At 41.7% G+C, this 17,035-nt stretch overlaps 2 protein-coding genes across 2 annotated transcripts in view; one reads left to right on the top strand and one right to left on the bottom strand.

The window, feature by feature from the left end:
* Positions 1–5,265: 5,265 nt before the first annotated feature.
* LOC134541150 (ankyrin repeat domain-containing protein 27) lies at positions 5,266–10,966 on the top strand. The gene is made up of 2 exons (XM_063384364.1): positions 5,266–8,281; positions 9,470–10,966. Exon 1 carries the CDS (start codon positions 5,533–5,535, stop codon positions 8,266–8,268), a length of 2,736 nt encoding a protein of 911 aa, XP_063240434.1. The 5' UTR covers positions 5,266–5,532; the 3' UTR covers positions 8,269–8,281; positions 9,470–10,966.
* Positions 10,967–12,578: 1,612 nt separating this feature from the next.
* The window catches only part of LOC134541217 (nuclear protein localization protein 4 homolog), a 53,750-nt gene continuing 49,293 nt past the window's right edge, over positions 12,579–17,035 (bottom strand). Inside the window, 1 exon segment of the mRNA XM_063384464.1 lies at positions 12,579–16,350. Coding sequence (XP_063240534.1) covers positions 16,226–16,350 — 125 coding nt within the window. The 3' untranslated portion in view covers positions 12,579–16,225.

Here is a 17,035-nt window from a genome sequence, read left to right as displayed (position 1 = left end):
ACTTTACAGATCGATGTGGGACAACATGTCAGTTTCAATTCTTAACATACTTAATTGTGATGAATTCCCCTTCTAAATCCAGTAATATAAGTTACATTACATCCTCTGTGTATATATGTGTGTGTGCATGGTGTATACGTGTGTTTAACATGTTTGGGAGTGAGTATGCAATTATTGTTTTTGTATTTTCCCCCTTTTTTCATAGACATTAGCTCCTGTACCAATTATATTATTAATATTGCTGTTATTTTGCATGGCAGATACCTTTATTATCCTAAAAAAAATACAACAAAATCATTACCAATGTAGAATCCTTAAACTGAAATTCTTTGTGTGCAAGGTGTTGGCGAGTGTTTGACCTACAACGACATCAACAAAGCTGGTTCAGGCACTAAAATTTCTGTCGCTGACCTTGAGACACTGAGAGGAGAATATCTCACTAGGAGTTTGCCGTACCTGGGAAAAGAACCTCTTCAACATGATCAAGCCAGAGCAATTTGGGACAATTTGGTTAAGGTAAATACCGCAACCGTAGATTAAATATATTTTATTTACACATTATTCTTGTGTGAGACTTGTTACGACCGCTAATGATAGGGTGCATCACAGTTATAGATCGTTAAAATAAAACTGTTCGGTACCTGAAGCTCACATTTTAATTTATTTAAAGGAATACGGGAATGTGAGTCTATTGCCAGAAGAAACGATCCAGAATATCGGCTGGGTTTCCGCTGGAATTCCTCCCGAAGACTTCCAATACATGAGTCTGGCCGAAACAGACACACTCATGACGATGGGGGAGTATCATGGACTCAACACTTCTCAAGTAAGTTGACTTCGCCTTAATGCTTATGACTACTTTTCGTATTGCCTACATGTGATTATGGGTAATGAACATTCTGCCTTTAAAACACTGAAATTAATGTAAGAAATTTTAAGCACAGTTGCTCAATTTTGGACAAAATTTATAAATTATCTTAGAATATTAGATAAATCAGTATATTTATGACCTTGAAACTTCCGAAAATATGTTATGTGCACATAGGATGCTGGATTTTATTAAATTTCTTGTAGTATTTTTGTCATTAGAGAGTCATCACAAATGATTAACACATTACAGACGAAACATTTTGAAATATAAATCGCCAAGCCTATATTGTAAGTATCTGTGCCAGCAATTTTTTGGAGTTTTTTTTTTTTTTTTTTTTTTTTTTAATCGGTTTCAAGATGGCCTTGCTGGTATTTGAAGCTGTTTTCCCTGGAGTGCGAGTCTAGTGTGTCGCCACCTCGCTGCAGGAGTTTGGTGAGTCGTGAGTCATGTTCGTGTCTGTGGCCACAGTTGGCTGCCCTGGCGGAGGCTGTGCGCTGCGCGTGGTGGTTCAAGGAACCAGAGGACTACACGCAGTTCGACCTCATCTTCCTCGGGCACATCCTGTGTGCCTTCAACAAGACTGACGTGGAGCGCATCCACGCTGACTCCTACAGGTGAGTGCCCTCTTACTATTCTCTCAGTATCCTTGCTTGAAACAGACGAGTATATATACGAGTGGGGTGAGTATAGCATTTCTCTGGTCAACATCTATGCCCCTACAGACACTCCGTACAGCACCAGTGTTGCAGATGCATTTCCGGAATGTTGCAGAGAGAAAGAGAGATAGTAAGCCAAAGAAGACAATTTCCTAAATAAATATTACTCATTGTTAAAATACACCATCAAGAAAAACTGTGAATGTTACTGTTTCTTCAAAGAATTATGCCATTTGAAACAGGCAAATCTGTGAACGAAATACCAATTTCATAACAGGTAGCACTATCTATGCAGGAAATGCAGGGACTGTCTCAACAGCGCTCTCTACACTGCTGGTTGAACAAGGAGTAACACAATCATTCTGGTAGGTAGCAAATATATTATTCAAGGCACTCACAGCTGACTGTATAAGATACCTACCTATATCTATTTTCTGAAATAAACGCATGCGCACACTGTCTGTCTTATTCTTTCGTTCATCTATCTCTCTTGGATCTAATTTTTTTTTAGAAAGGGGGGACGAATAATTGCACAAAGAGAACGAAAATGAGCCCAGCAATGTATTAAGCATAGTACTATATACTGTATACATTTATTTGGCCAGGTTTCTATTCTTTATCCTTTTGGCATCAGAAACATTTAATTAAAATTCGGCCTTGAAATGTTACTCACATTGCGCCCAATGAAGTTTCACTCCTACAAGCTCTGCAGTACGAAGCCGATAGTTGGACATGGTACCTGAACCAACAGGAAGGCTGCCGAGAAGCTCAGTAGCCTGAAGGACTGCCCCAGAGACGTGCTGCAGGCTCTGGCCTCCCTGGCCTCCAATAGAGCAGGCTTCGGACCACCCTCTGCCTGGACAGCTCGCAAGGTGAGCGAAGAACATCAGCGAAACACAAATACTTTTGGTAAAATTAAACTTAAACTTTAAATTTTTTTGCAAATTTAAATTAATTTATAATAAATTACACTCTCTCACTAATCATATTTAATTTATTTTGCTTTATTTTATATTCAAAATACATACCTTTTATTTTGTTAGCAGTAAAATATTGTAAAAATATTAAGTTTAAAATTGTTACATTTTTGTCGTGAATATCTGTAACCAAGTTTGCCATTAGATATGTAATCACCTTATCGAGTTATAGTATGTTTCAATGTTTGCATTGAAGTCTGGAAAGCTTATACCAATAGTATAGTGTGTATTTTTTTTTTTCATACTAAGACAGTTTTCAAATTTACTCCCAAGGTTTGCGGAAAAAGACGTAAACACAAATAGTTATGACAAACGGTAGGTGGGCCGCAAGGAAATTTCAAATATAATTACATTAATGAGCTCTCCATGTTTAACATCAATAGTTATCCAACAACAGCATAAAATAAATTTCTATTCAAAGCAGCTTGTCAATATTACTAAGTATGTACATGTAGTCCTTTTTGTTATTTCCAATAAATTTGATCCTCAGATAGAATTTATTGGATGTGTCATCGCAGGACTCAGCCCAAAAGACATTGGCTCCATTCCAGAAGAAGCTATGGATGGTCTAACTGAAGAGGCCATCTCCTGCATACCTCCAGACACACTTAAGGTTATTATGCCAGCCACAATAAATTTTTATTGATTTATTAAAACTGCTAATAAGTTATTCACAGCATAAAATACATAAAATAATAACATGTCATATGTACAACATTCCATCCATCGATCCATCCACTTTGGTTTGTTTTCCTCTCACACAGGCCATGTCTGTCAGTCAACTGTCCATGCTTCGAGCACACGTCATCGACCAGCTGAGTCCAGAACAGAGAGACGTACTTAGCTCAGAGCAGCAACATGCACTAAAGAAGAAGTCTCAGGACATAAGAATATTAGGGAATAGCAGAGGATGTAAGTACAACGATAGTGTGTCCTTTATTTTTTGTTGTTGCCAGTTTCTTGTCATTCCACCAAATCAAAAACCAGACAACCCCATGATTCATCATAAAAAATCACAATAAATAGTTATCATGTTGCTTTTCCTCATTTATTACGGACGACTACATCGTGCATCTTGTTGAAAACAAAATTGGCCGCAGATTGCTGTACTAACTGCGGCACTAAGCTTTGGGTACTTGATGAAGTCAACCAACACTCCTGGTCTATTGTAATTTTTATGTCAACTGCAGTCGCTCATGCGAAATAATCAGTGATTTTCTCCTCACTCTTAGTTGCTGGGCAATATGCACATAAAAAAGCTTTGGAAATATATTATTTGAGCCCTGTAGGGTAAATATTTGAGAAAAATATATCAAAATAAAAATATTACTAAATAGTATTCTTAACACTGTCATGCGAAAAAAAAAAAAAGAAGTTTGGTACAGTTGTCATGTCATGGAACAGTGAAAAGACACAGGACTTACAACATTCGTAGTAGGTACCCAAGCTAAAATCATCATTCTACTTTATTGGTTTAAGATTTCCATGGCATTTTACGAGACAAGCCCAGAACTGTGTCCAAATTTGCACAAGAACCTAAATACATTAAATATCGGACAAAGCTTCTGTACATTGCCGAGTAATGTAAAAATCAAAAAGCATTTTAAGGGACTTTTGACTAAATCGTTTTGCATCTTGGTGTAAAGGATATTCCATCAAAGGAATATTATTTTCATTTCCAAGAAAAATGATTAATCTATGTTACTGTTGATACTTAAATTTTTTAGTGAGTGGATTTGCTAAAAAATCAAGCTAGGTTTAAGTTTGTTGAACCATATTTGTTCTATTATATATACATAATTGATGTATATGGTCCGCATGCACATACATATTGTTTTGATGTTTTTAATCCCAGCAAATATCACCTTCCAAATTCTTCTACCATTTGCATGTGTAGTATATGATTTTTTTTCTCGTTGATTTCAGGTTTAACTCGACGGAAAATATGCCTAATAATAGAAACCACAATTACGATATTTATAATGCAGTGGTTTTGGATGTAACACATTACAAAATGTATAAATCATCATTAACTCGCCACAATTCTAGCAGAGGTATGTATGTATCTCTAATTTAACTCTTTATAGCTTAGATACGCATACAACATTTACTTTGTGACGGCGTACCTCTTTTGAAAACCGAGTCCCAGCCCTGACTGCAACGGAGTTCGTGACGTCAGTTACGCTCTGTGCGCCCCGGCCTAAAGTCCTGCTCAGCCACTGCCGATGCCAGCTATTGGCATAGCTACTGAAACAAATCCCCGTAGGTATTTTTCAGTAGTATTTTAGTGGCTTGTTTGCTAAGCCATGGAATTGGTAGCAAGGAAAGTAAAACGCCTCTTCTCGAACTCCCATACCGCGATTTATGGCAAATTGAACATTTTGTTTGCCTGCTCAAACATGGCTGCTAAGCCTCCCCAACCATAGAATTCCACGATTACTGTGAATGTTAAGGATGAAAATTGTTCCTAGACTTGATACAATGCACAATGGACTTGTACATACACTAATCTGGATTACTTAAGAATCAACTTTAAAATAATCATCAATACATAATCAATTATGCTTTTTATACAATCAACCATAAAAAAAATTCTCGAAAGAAAATCAGATTGGAAATCAACAGTTCTAAATTTACGCTTGAAGTACTTATTTTGACGGGTATAATTTTTATACAATTTGCTTATTTTTTTTATGATTGAAAAACATTATATCCAATTCGGAACACTGTCTGTTTCTGGGTGCGACCTCTATGCTGTCACATGCTATCACGTGCAGTTGTTGTCTCGTGACGTCGGTGGGGGTATTTGTTATGCGACTTGCATCAACATCAACAAATGTAGTGTGGGCGTCATAGTGGCGAAGGGAATGCTGTCGTGAGGTATTTTACGTACTTAAACTGTATCAGTTGAAGCAGAAAAACAGGTTTCCCGCGGAGTTGTTTACGCGGCGCGCCCGAGGTTACGTAACGGGCAGGGCCGGCATGCTAGGCTAGTGTTTAGCCGAGTGTAGGCCGACCCGGGACAGCCATGGAGCCCAGCTACGACGAGGACCTGAACGAGAACAGCTTCTTCCAGCTGCTGCAGACGGACCACGCCGAGCTGTTCGAGAAGGCGACCCTGGAGGGCTGGACCATCTGCGTGCCGCGCGCGGGCTCCACCCCGCGCTACACCCTGGCGCACGAGGACTTCTACGGACACGTGCTGGTCCCCAGCGACGAGCTGCCCGAGAGCCACTTCCGCACGCTGAGCGGGCGCGCCGTGCGCGTGAGCAACCGGCTGGTGACCGTGGAGCACGAGGACATCGCCCGGCCCCTCAGCACGCACATCCTGTTCGAGGAGACCTTCTACACCGAGGACCTGGTCAGGTACAAGGTGCTGTGCGTGGAGAGCCCGCTGGTGAGCCACCTGGGGGCGGGCTCCGGGGAGGGCAGCCCCCCGGTCGCCGTGCACACGCTGCGGGAGTGCATCGACCTGCTGTGGACCGAGTGCTCGGGCAAGGACATCCTGGAGAGGATGGACGCGGCGATGGGCGCGTTCCGCTCCGCGGCGGGCCTCGACTCGGAGCCCCTGCAGGCGCAGAAGGACCGCGCGGGCCGGCTGTACGTGCGGTGCCTGCAGCTGGCGCTGGAGGACCCGCGCCTCAAGGAGCAGGCTGGCGCCGACAAGCGCCTGCTGGAGAACGTCAAGCTGGCCGTGGAGACGTACGTGCACCACGGCATCTACAGGCAGCTCTTCGAGGGCATCGCCGCGTGCACGGCGTACGAGGACGCGTCGCTCAACAAGGTGATCCGCAACCTGTCGGACATCCAGCTGCGCGACCTGGACGTGCGGCCGGACCTGTGCGACACGGTGCCGCGCGCCCGGCAGGAGCTGTCCCGTGTCGACGCCTACAGCACGACGCTGGGCAAGATGGGCTGCCTGAGGCGCATGGTGTCCGCCATCTCCAAGCAGAGCGGCCCCAAGCGGACGTCCAGCCTGGGCGGGGGCAACATCATAGCCGCGGACGACCTCCTGCCGATGATAGTCTTCCTGGTGATAAAGACCGCCCTGCCGAACTGGATCGCGCATTTGACGTACATGAAGCACTTCCACTTCTCGGTGTGCGCGAGTTGCCAGGTGGACGAGTACAACTTCCTCATCACCACGCTGGAGGCGGCCATCGAGCACATCAAGTCCGGGGTGCTGTTGGGCAACTCGGCCCCCGAAGCCCAGTTCATTTACGAGTCACAAGAGAACAGGGAGACCCCGCCTTCCGATTCCAATGACGGGGGAAATGAGTCAGACGGTGAAGAAACTTGCATTGGAGATTTTTTCGAAAGTATCAAGCAAGGCAACATAGCTCGTGTGGAAAAGATGCTGAAGCGCAACGGCTACGTGACGAACCAGTCCTCAGAGAAGACCAGCGGCCTGTGTCACCCGCTGTGTTCGTGCGACAGGTGCGAGAGTGTGATGTCGCGCAGCTTGTGCGACACGGCCCCCACCGTCCGCTCGTGCGACGACAAGGGCTTCACGGCGCTGCACGTCGCGTGCCTGTTCGGGCAGCCCATGATCGTGGACCTGCTGGTGAGCGCCGGCGCGGACGCGAACGCGCGCGACTGCAGCGGCTCGGTGCCGCTCCACTACTGCGCGGCGCGCGGCTACCAGAACGCCCTCCTGCTGCTGATACACGCCGGGGCGCGGCTGGGCGAGCGCGACAGCGACGGCAACACGCCCCTGCACCTGGCCTCCAACAACGGCCACGAGGGCTGCGTGAAGGCGCTCCTGTACTTCGCGGAGCACGTGGGCGCGCGGCTCGACACCAACGTCGCCAACAAGAAGGGAGACACGGCGCTGCACTTTGCGGCGCGCTGGGGGTACGAGGGCATCGTGGAGATACTGCTGGAGCACGGGGCCAGCTGCGCGGTCCAGAACAGGCGGCAGCTGACGCCCACGGACTGCGCGCACAGCCTCCACATCTCCAAGCTGCTGCTGAGCCACAGGAAGGCCGACAAGCTGGTCCCCACCCAGGTGGTCGTCAGGAGCGGGCATCTCGACCGGAACGCGGAAGCGGCCGCGGCTTCCAAGCCGGGGCTGGACTTCGTGGACGCAGGCAGGGACGGAGCGACGGACGGCTGGCTCGGCAACTGCGACCGGGAGTCTCTCTCGGCCCACATGCAGTCCACGGAGCAGATCAAGAAGGTGGAGAAGATCCTGAAGGCCATAGCGCAGGGTGACACGCGCCTGGCGTGCTTCTACCTGGGCCTGGAGGGGTGCGGGGAGGACAGGGGGAGCAGCGGCGCTGCGCGGCGCGGCGGGGTGGCGTGCCACCCGCTGTGCCGCTGCGAGACGTGCGGCGCGGATGCGGACCGGGATGAGGAGCAAGGCGTACGCGCGGCGGATGTGAACGTGTGCAACCCGGAGGGCGTGACGCCGCTGCACGCGGCCGCCGCGCACGGCCGCGCGGACCTGGTGCGGCTGCTGCTGGAGCGCGGCGCGCGGGCGGACGCGGTGACGCGCGCGCGCCGGGCCAGCCCGCTGCACCTGGCCTGCCAGCACCAGCAGCTGCGCGCGGCGCGCCTGCTGCTGCAGGCCGGCTGCAGCGTGGACCTGGCGGACGCGCGGGGCAACACCGCGCTGCACTACTGCAGCGACGCGCGGCTGGTGCGGCTGCTGCTGGCCTTCAGGCCGCGCCTCGACGCCGCCAACGCCGAGGGCAGGACGCCGCTGCAGCAGGCGGAGGAGCGGATGTCGCTGGCCGTGGTCGCGCTGCTGAGGGCCCAGTGAGGCGTTCGCAGCGGTGAGACACGCCGTGCACATTTTCAACCCCGGTCCTGTTTATTTACCGTTTCCAGGGCCATTCAGAGAAATAAAGAACCCAGCGGCTAATAATTATTTAATGTATTACTTTTCAAACCTTAGGTTTAAAAAAAAAAATATCCAAAGCCCTTAAATATTAATGTGGCCATAATAAAATTTTATCTGTGCGTATCACATAACTTTTAAGTTTGGATATGAATTCTATTAGCGGAAGAAGAAATGTAACCTAACAGTTGCCCCCTTCCCTTTTTTTTTCCCTTTTTTTGTCGACCGGAGATCTCAAGGGTTCATGTACCTCCTTAATATCATTAAAAAGTTCTTAATTTGTGTTTAATTGAATGAGAACCTTTGAAAGTTCTTAAATTTCACTAAGAATCCTTAACAACTCCTTAATAAAGTAGTGAACAAACGCGGGCATTTTGATGTTCTTGTTTCCGACTTCGCAGCAAACAACGCCTTGCGTATGCGCAGTGCAGTTGGTAAATTGCGGGCCATGTGATCAGAGTTTTATGAACAAAAAACATTTAGAGTTTTTTTTTTCTTGTGTTTTGTATCTCACCTGTAAACTGAAAACGTGTGTGTTACTTTGAATTTGCAAAGTAATTCTGAATGTGATCTGAGAACGTACGAACCATGTAACCGTGCATTGTCATGCCTATTGCATTTTTTTTTTGTAATTTGTTTAAAGTAGGTACATACAAAGCATCTATATCTATCTCTCTGTATATATCCCTCTATAAATCACAGTATATATCTCTCTATATATACACATGTAATTATCTATATCTTTCCATATCACTATCTATGTATCTGTTTCTATATATATCTCTTAACTCCCTAATCTATATCTCTATAGCCCTCACTCTATATCTTTTTCTAAATCTTTACAAAAGACATAAAAGATGAACACACAAATATTCATTCATATATATATATATATATATAAATTTTTATCCATCTATATTTTTATATATCTTTTTACCTGTCACAGGTGTGACACAGGTATATAAAAACACGCACGTATTCCAATGCAACGTTGTGCCCAAAATTTCAAAGCAGTCTGTGAAGAACTGTCAGAGATTTTTGAACTGATTTTTGCGTGTGTGTGTGTGTGTGTGTATGAATAACCTGCCAGTGCCTAGTGTGTTACGAATGGTTTTCTTTGCAGGTCCGTTACGACGGTAAAGAAGGAAATCCCATGGGAACACCGTGTAAACCGTCCGTGCCTGCTGAAGCCGTGTCGACGTTCTGGAATGGATCTCCCAAAACCTCAGCGAATTATGTACTGATCCCTGTGTTGATACTCATATGCACATTTAAACTTCTACAAACAATGAAGCAAAATAAAAAAAAAGTGTTCGTACAAAAGGTACGATGGGCTAAATCAATGGAAAATTTAAGTTTTATTATAATCATACTAAACTGTTTAAATTTTTATTACAAAAATCTTTACAGTGGGAGAGACCATTAATGAATCAAACATAGTTTCAAAAATAAAAAAAAGTACAATTAAAATTAGCCTATCTCCTACCAAGCGGTGTAATCTGAAGGTATGACAATAATCTATTTTGAATAATGTTTACAACGTGTCATTAAATTGTTGCTCATAAAACAACCAATAATTTGATGTAAACAATACTTCAAATGGAAAAATAATTAAGACTAAATGTATTACAGTAAAAAAAGAAATAAATAAGGAATTTAATTTAAAAAAAAAATTGATACAAATTTTTGTTTTACTAATTCCATAATGTGAGTTTGAACAGAAAATAGTTTAGTATTGTTCCTCTATGTATAAGAAACATTTTGGGGTTTTATTTTAATCTAAATAAGTTATCATAAAAGCTTGGGAAAAAAAAAAGTTTTTTAGTTTGACCTCTGATTTGCCCCACCTTGCAATATGTTGTTATGAAATTTTTGGGACAGCTGCAAATGTTTCTAGTATAGGGTTACTAGAGGTATAGAAAACAGGGATGCGTCAGGAAAATCACCAAATGTATCAGTAAATATTTCTTGTGCCAGCAAAATTAAACTGAAAATACCATTTCCACCAATGTTCAGGCACATCAAAAACTGCTCAAACATTTACGTCTGAAATTTTTTTTTTTATCTTGCTTTTCCTGAAACCCTGGTCTTTTTACTGTAGACACAAAGGGGGGAAACTAATTTCCGGATGCTTACATACAAGGGTGAATCCGGAGCAGTTGCATACGGACACTGGTATCCATCTAAAATGGCGTTAATTTTGCCAATGTGACATATTTGCAAGCACATATGTATTTTTTTACCCCAAAAAGGAACTCAAAAGTGAGCCACAGGATAATTTGTGTCTGGAAGGTCAGAGAAACTTGTCGAATCATTTCCGGAAAAAAGCTGTAAACGTCAGGGAATTTTGGAATTTCAAGCTTGTGGCAACCCTGTAATAATTATTTTCTTTAGAGTTGTGAGTTAATGTGTAATTGGGATTTTATGAGGTGATAAACTGTGTGTTCGTGCAAGAAGGTGCATATATGATAATTAATTGATATAATACCAACCTGTGTTGATTCTGCAATCTTGCTATAAACTGTTACATTAAATAGTATTTTTGATTGTTAAATAATGCTCATAGTGTAACTTTGTGTTAAATTTTGTGTTTCACTTTTTTTAATAAACCTGTTATATAACATGCATTCTAATTATTGCGATAACAATTTTTTTAAAAAATATATTAAACCCTAAAGGCATTCTCTGTCACCTTGGATAAAAAAGGTTAGTTTTTGGAGAAAAAAAAAAAGAAAGTATTTTGAGAAAATTTTCTCACAACCTTGTCATCTCGGGTGTTCCATTAAGTACCGTGCTCAAACACGGATGGCAGTCAAGAATTTAAATAAATTTTCTTTTAGAACCTTGATGGGGTTACCTGACTTTTTTTTTTTAGTTAGCATTTATATTATTTACTAGAAGAACCATTTATAAAATACCATTACCCACGTTTCCCTTGCTTCTATGTGAAAGAAACTACCACAAAACAATCTGAAAGCTATAATTCATGCCTTTTTTTAAAAGATATTTTTTTATTGCTGAGAAGTTTTAAAAAATAAATTTAAAACACGATAATTAGTACATTACAATTTTCAATATGTATGACTTAAAATATGAATCATTTTAAGAATTTCTATACTGCCTATTTACTTTGGTCTGACGTGGGCTACAGTTTTTAGAAAATACTTTTAACGTGATTTCCATCGGATGAAATAAGTAGCCTAGCGACGTGCCAAATTTTAACTCGACGCGTTTAACCAATCAAAAGTTGAGCGCCTGCGACAGTCTGATCAACAGTTTCTGTTTGTAGTCGCAGAGCCATAGCATTCCCATCTTCCACTCTAGAAAATACTGCAGTGTTATCATTGGCAGATTTTAGGTAGTATACTTATAATTTAGCGAAAACAACCTGGAAACTGTTGAATCCACTACTCCTTCCTCCTCCGACAATAAATTCGACAAATTTAACATCATTAACTGCCACACATCAGTAATAACTCCCGCGTGAACAGCCTGTTCACATTCTGGAATATCGGGGAGGGAGGGGGGAAAAAAGTCTGGGATGTTGAAAATGGTTTGGGGAAAGTCAGGGAATTGACTGAAAATCCCGGAAAAGTAATGGAAACTCCCCAGCAATATTCAATCTGACGGGAAAAAGTTCTGCTCCAGTCTGCCCACCACCCAGATGGTGTTCCAATGCGTCGTCATACACACTGATAAAATGGCGTACGCAAAGTTATGTTTGAAATAGCGGATAGAATTAGCCCAGCTGCGGGAATGTAGGAGGCCGAGTTTCAAAAATGAATTAATTAGTCAGGGAAATACATTAAATTTTGTCAAGTCAAGAAAGTCGAGGAAATTTTACCACAGATTTGAGTGGACATCCTGGTAAAGTTATCTAACTGTAAAAATACGCAGGTAAACACAGGTCACGAGGAAATTACTAGACACGTGGGTATTTAGCATGTCCATTTGGTCGCAAGCCGGACTGCAAACACAAATGCTTCTACGCAAAATAAAACATCGTAACCTGCCCCTCTAGGTGAGTGAGCGAGACACGCTAGTTGTGCATTGGTAAAATGAGCGAATCGTGCGTGGCTTACTGAAGGAACGAGTTTCTCACAATGAGATCCGCCGACGGAAGAGCCAACGGGATGCAGTTTGCAGAGGACTCGAAACCAAATGAATTTGCGAGATTCCTCTCCAGAAATCACCAGGCAAATGAAAAACAATTACCTGAACTAATTAATTACTTTTTCAAAATGGTTTAATGGCATCGTCTAAGAACAAACGGCGACACAAAACGGAGCTAATTACACAGCTCCCTGCCCCTGGTGCCTGAAACACACACTCAGTCTTACAAGATCACGGGTGCCACCATCACAACATCTACTGTAAGCGAACTGCCAACTACAGAACACAAAACGTACAACCTCCAACCCTCGACATCACGCCCGGACGGCCCGCCACTTCTTCACGGAATGGCGACGGAAACGACACGCTACCCAAGTTGGTGCAGGAAACATTATCAAAGTTACAAGAACAAAAACATTTTTTGCGAGTACACAAGGAGAAATCATGGCCCTCATATTCATTTTCTATACATTATTAACGTACGAAACAAAAAAATAAATAAAATGAAAATCCTAGAAAGAACAATCTTTCAGATTTTTTTTTTTTTTTTAACTTTTTAAAAAAGCTTTCTGAGTAATTTTTAAAGCAAAACTTTGAAATGCTAATGCTCATATTTCAAATAAGTTTTTTTTGTAAGGCGCGAAGGACAGTACTTAAATGAAACGATATTGTCAGAGTGACGACGAACTGAGCACAAAGAGAAGAGTCCCTTTTGTACCGGCAGCCACTGAGCAAATATGGTCTGGCAGTCACAGAGGGATAAGTTCCACACAAAATAATCAAAAGTCAGTGTTAAAAGTGATAAATTTAAAAGACCAGATAGTAGGGATGTGCGAGTACCCAATATTTTCGGGTACGGTTCGAATCCTCAATTACCCTAACCCGGAATCGTTGTAGTACATGGATTCGAACAGTATTACGAATATTCACAAAAGTTATAAATTAATTTAAATATGCTCAAAAATACTAGCAGTGAAAAATAAAATTGGGCTACTATAACGTAAGTATTTATAATATGATGTATCAAAGAAAGATATGTAAATTAAATAATTATTAACACAGTGACATTAAAAGAATTTAGAGATTTCGAGAGCTTAAACTATAATTACGAATTTCATCGTATAGCAAACTATAAACTAAAAACAATTACATACCTACAAGAAAAAAAGTCTTGGCTATTTATTGGAGAAAAAAATGGTTTCATTTGCTGAAGCGTTTATAAAACTGAGATTTCCCTGTGGCGTGCAGTTTATTACGATTGAGTTGGAGAATGGAATATGTTTTGGTTTTCATATTTTAAAGTGTTTATTATTAATTAAGTTTACATAATTATAAACATTTCAATCTCAGTGTAATAAATAATTGCCAGTAGTTACAGTTAGAAAAAAGAGAACACACATCATTTTTAAATTAATCAGTTATTTTTAATTATTCTGTGCTTAATATTCAGAATCAGATTCATATCTCAAATATTTCCAGGGATCGGATTCGAACCGAACTGAAAATCAAAGATTCGCACATCCCTACCAGATAGTTAAAAAAAAAATATTTGGGTAAATTGTTTTTACTTATAATTTAAAATGGAAATGAAATTCTATCTTCCGATAATTTTTTTATCATGAGCAAGCAATACCTTTCGAGGAAAAATGGTTGATGGATAAGCAAGAATATTTGATTGCTACTAGAAAATGTGAAAATGTTTGCATTTAAAATAGCTTGATAAAAAATCCAGAATGTACTATAAGAAATGTGTTCCAAATACAGCACTGGTGGCAACAATGCCATGAAATGCTCTCATAGTGGAAATTATTCGAGCAATAATTTTAATTTAAATATTTGCTGGTGCACAGCAGCAGTTAAGTAGTAGTTACCGCTGCCAAGCGAGCGTTTCACGACGGAGATCACCCATTGGCTAACGGCATAGCCAGCCATCTCTGCGCTGCCGGCGGGAAAAGGAAACGCGGCCGAGAGCGTTCCTGGAAAGATTGCTCCCCGCTAGGTTTCCCACGGTTTCCCTCACCGGCCGATAACGACCGCAGTCTCGCGGCGGCCGTGCTCGGCCGGAGGAAGGATTTACTCGCTGAACACTCTCAGCCATTTTTTTCACGATGTTGCATTGTAGGAAGAAAAAGAAAAAATAACCATGCCGTCAATTGTTTTAACTTTTCGTAGCTGTCACTCACTGTTTGAAGTTTGGTGAGCCCTGTGGCCAAAGGCCTTAATACATTAGGCGTTGGGTGTTACGTTAGACGCGCATTAGCAGCGTACTCACCTCACATTTAGCTCGGCTTTCGACGACCGTTAGGGCGTGCAGCGCACTGGCTCATTCTGGAAATGGACTTGGAAGTGATGGATTGCGTGTGGCTCCTCTACCGTTGCTATGAAATAATACGGCAAAGAGGCAAAGATAGTTTTTTTTTCCCTTCTTCGCCAAATCATTTTCAGAATCACAAAACCCTTCACCCCCTCCCCTTCAGGAACATACATTCCTATCAAGATTTGATAATTGTGAATGATTTGTTATTTGATGGACCTGCGCGAATATCTGTTTTTAAGTTTGCACTGCAATTCTGTTTTCTTCACAATGCATAATGTGGATTTCCGTTGGAAAGCAATATTGTGAAAAATGGCTGACGCACGTTTACAACGTGTAAAATCCCACCTCGAAAGAAGGCCAGTCTTCCACTGGATTTACTGAAGTAACAAGCAACAACAAAGAACACTTTTATTTCTATATGATAAATTTGAAAAAAATAAAAAATAAAAATAAAATCAGGCCATCACATTTTTTTTTTTAAGTATCCATTAAATTACACACAAAAGCAATGCAAATAAACAAGCTTTTGATAAAAAAAAAATTTAAGTGATCTTGTAGACTCAAAACCGTCGCACTTGCAGCAATTACAAAAAAATGAATCAATTTGGAGAGATTTTGTTGCAAGCCAGCCAACACTCAAAATATACATTAGATACAATTCACCAAAAAATATAACACAGTGCATAAATAAAAAAAAAAAAATTTCAGAACCCACTTACCACATCCTTAGCAACTCAAAATGGAGAATGCACTGCTTCACAATGTTATCCAAAATATTCTACATTTTTTCATGACAATTCACTGTGCATGTTTTTAAAATTGTCTGTTGACTATTCTGCACAGGTGAACAGACAGAAACTTTAACACCATTACAAATACATATCCAAGGAGAAAAAAAAAATACAGTGCACAATAATTTAGCAACACTTTTTAATTTGCCAAAAATTTTTCAGCTGGAAAAATAACTACGACAATACTTTGGTGAAACTTATAAGCCACATTACAAGTTTACTTATTAGAATCTACACACAAGCATTAACTCGTTCCTTCACAAAACTTAAGAACTACTATATCCTAAAAAAAAAATTACAATGTTAAAAAGTAAGGGAAGTACAATGTGTTTTCAAAACCACACCAAAAATGTGTGTACACTGTGATCACATCATACCCGAAAATGCCAAAAAAAAAAAAAAAAAAAAAAATTGCATAGCTACATATGTACTGTGGAAACAAAAGTGCTTAAAAAATTACGAACAAGTAGTTTCGGAGCAGTATGAAGCCCGACGTAGTACACATGAATGTTTGAAGGATAAAAGTATTCGATTACCAAAAATTCTTTAATACTTTCACAAGGGAACTAGATTAAAAAAAAAAAAAAGAAGTGCACCACCCGGAGCAGGACTTGGTGAAGAGACGATCATGTGGGCGGCGAGGGTGGACGCCGGGGCATTACCTCGGCAGGCGGCACATCTCGCAGGTGGCCAGCTCCGGGGGGTTCAGGAAGGTGCAGTGCGCGCAGGTCCACACCTCAGCACGCCCCGCTCCCCCGCCCGCGCCCGCCGCGTCCGCCGCGCCTGGGCGACACAGAACAAACCCCGTCCCCCGTCAGCCGAGCGGCCACGGGTCTGTCGAAGACCCTCCACGAGTCCCGTGATTTTTTTTTTCCAACACGAAAACTTTAATCGCAAAAAACATCGTGAACTTTTTTTTTTAGACACAGTCGCAACAGGACTAGAAAACACAACATCATGAACTATTTTTTAGACACAATCGCAACAGGACTAGAAAACACAACATCATGAACTATTTTTTAGACACAGTCGCAACAGGACTAGAAAACACAACATCATGAACAATTTTTTAGACACAATCGCAACAGGACTAGAAAACACAACATCAAAAACTATTTTTTTTCAGACACAGCCGCAACATGACTAAAAAACACAACAACATCAAGAACTATTTTTTTTACACAGTCGCAACAGGACTAGAAAACACAACAACATTATGAACTATTTTTTAGACATAGTCGCAACATGACTAGAAAACACAACATCAAAAACTATTTTTTTCAGACACAGCCGCAACATGACTAGAAAACACAACAACATCACGAACTATTTTTTTTTACACAGTCGCAACAGGACTAGAAAACACAACAACATCATGAACTATGTTTTTAGACACAGTCGCAACAGGACTAGAAAACACAACATCATCAAGAACTATTTTTTTAGACACAATCGCAACAGGACTAGA

Source organism: Bacillus rossius, chromosome 18 (assembly GCF_032445375.1).
Source record: "Bacillus rossius redtenbacheri isolate Brsri chromosome 18, Brsri_v3, whole genome shotgun sequence".
NCBI lineage: Eukaryota > Metazoa > Arthropoda > Insecta > Phasmatodea > Bacillidae > Bacillus > Bacillus rossius.
This window is presented reverse-complemented; position numbering and strand designations above follow the sequence as displayed.

What these genes read in the sequence shown, in the direction of transcription:
- LOC134541150 (XM_063384364.1), top strand. Translation starts at nt 5,533, where the DNA reads ATGGAGCCCAGCTACGACGAGGACCTGAACGAGAACAGCTTCTTCCAG.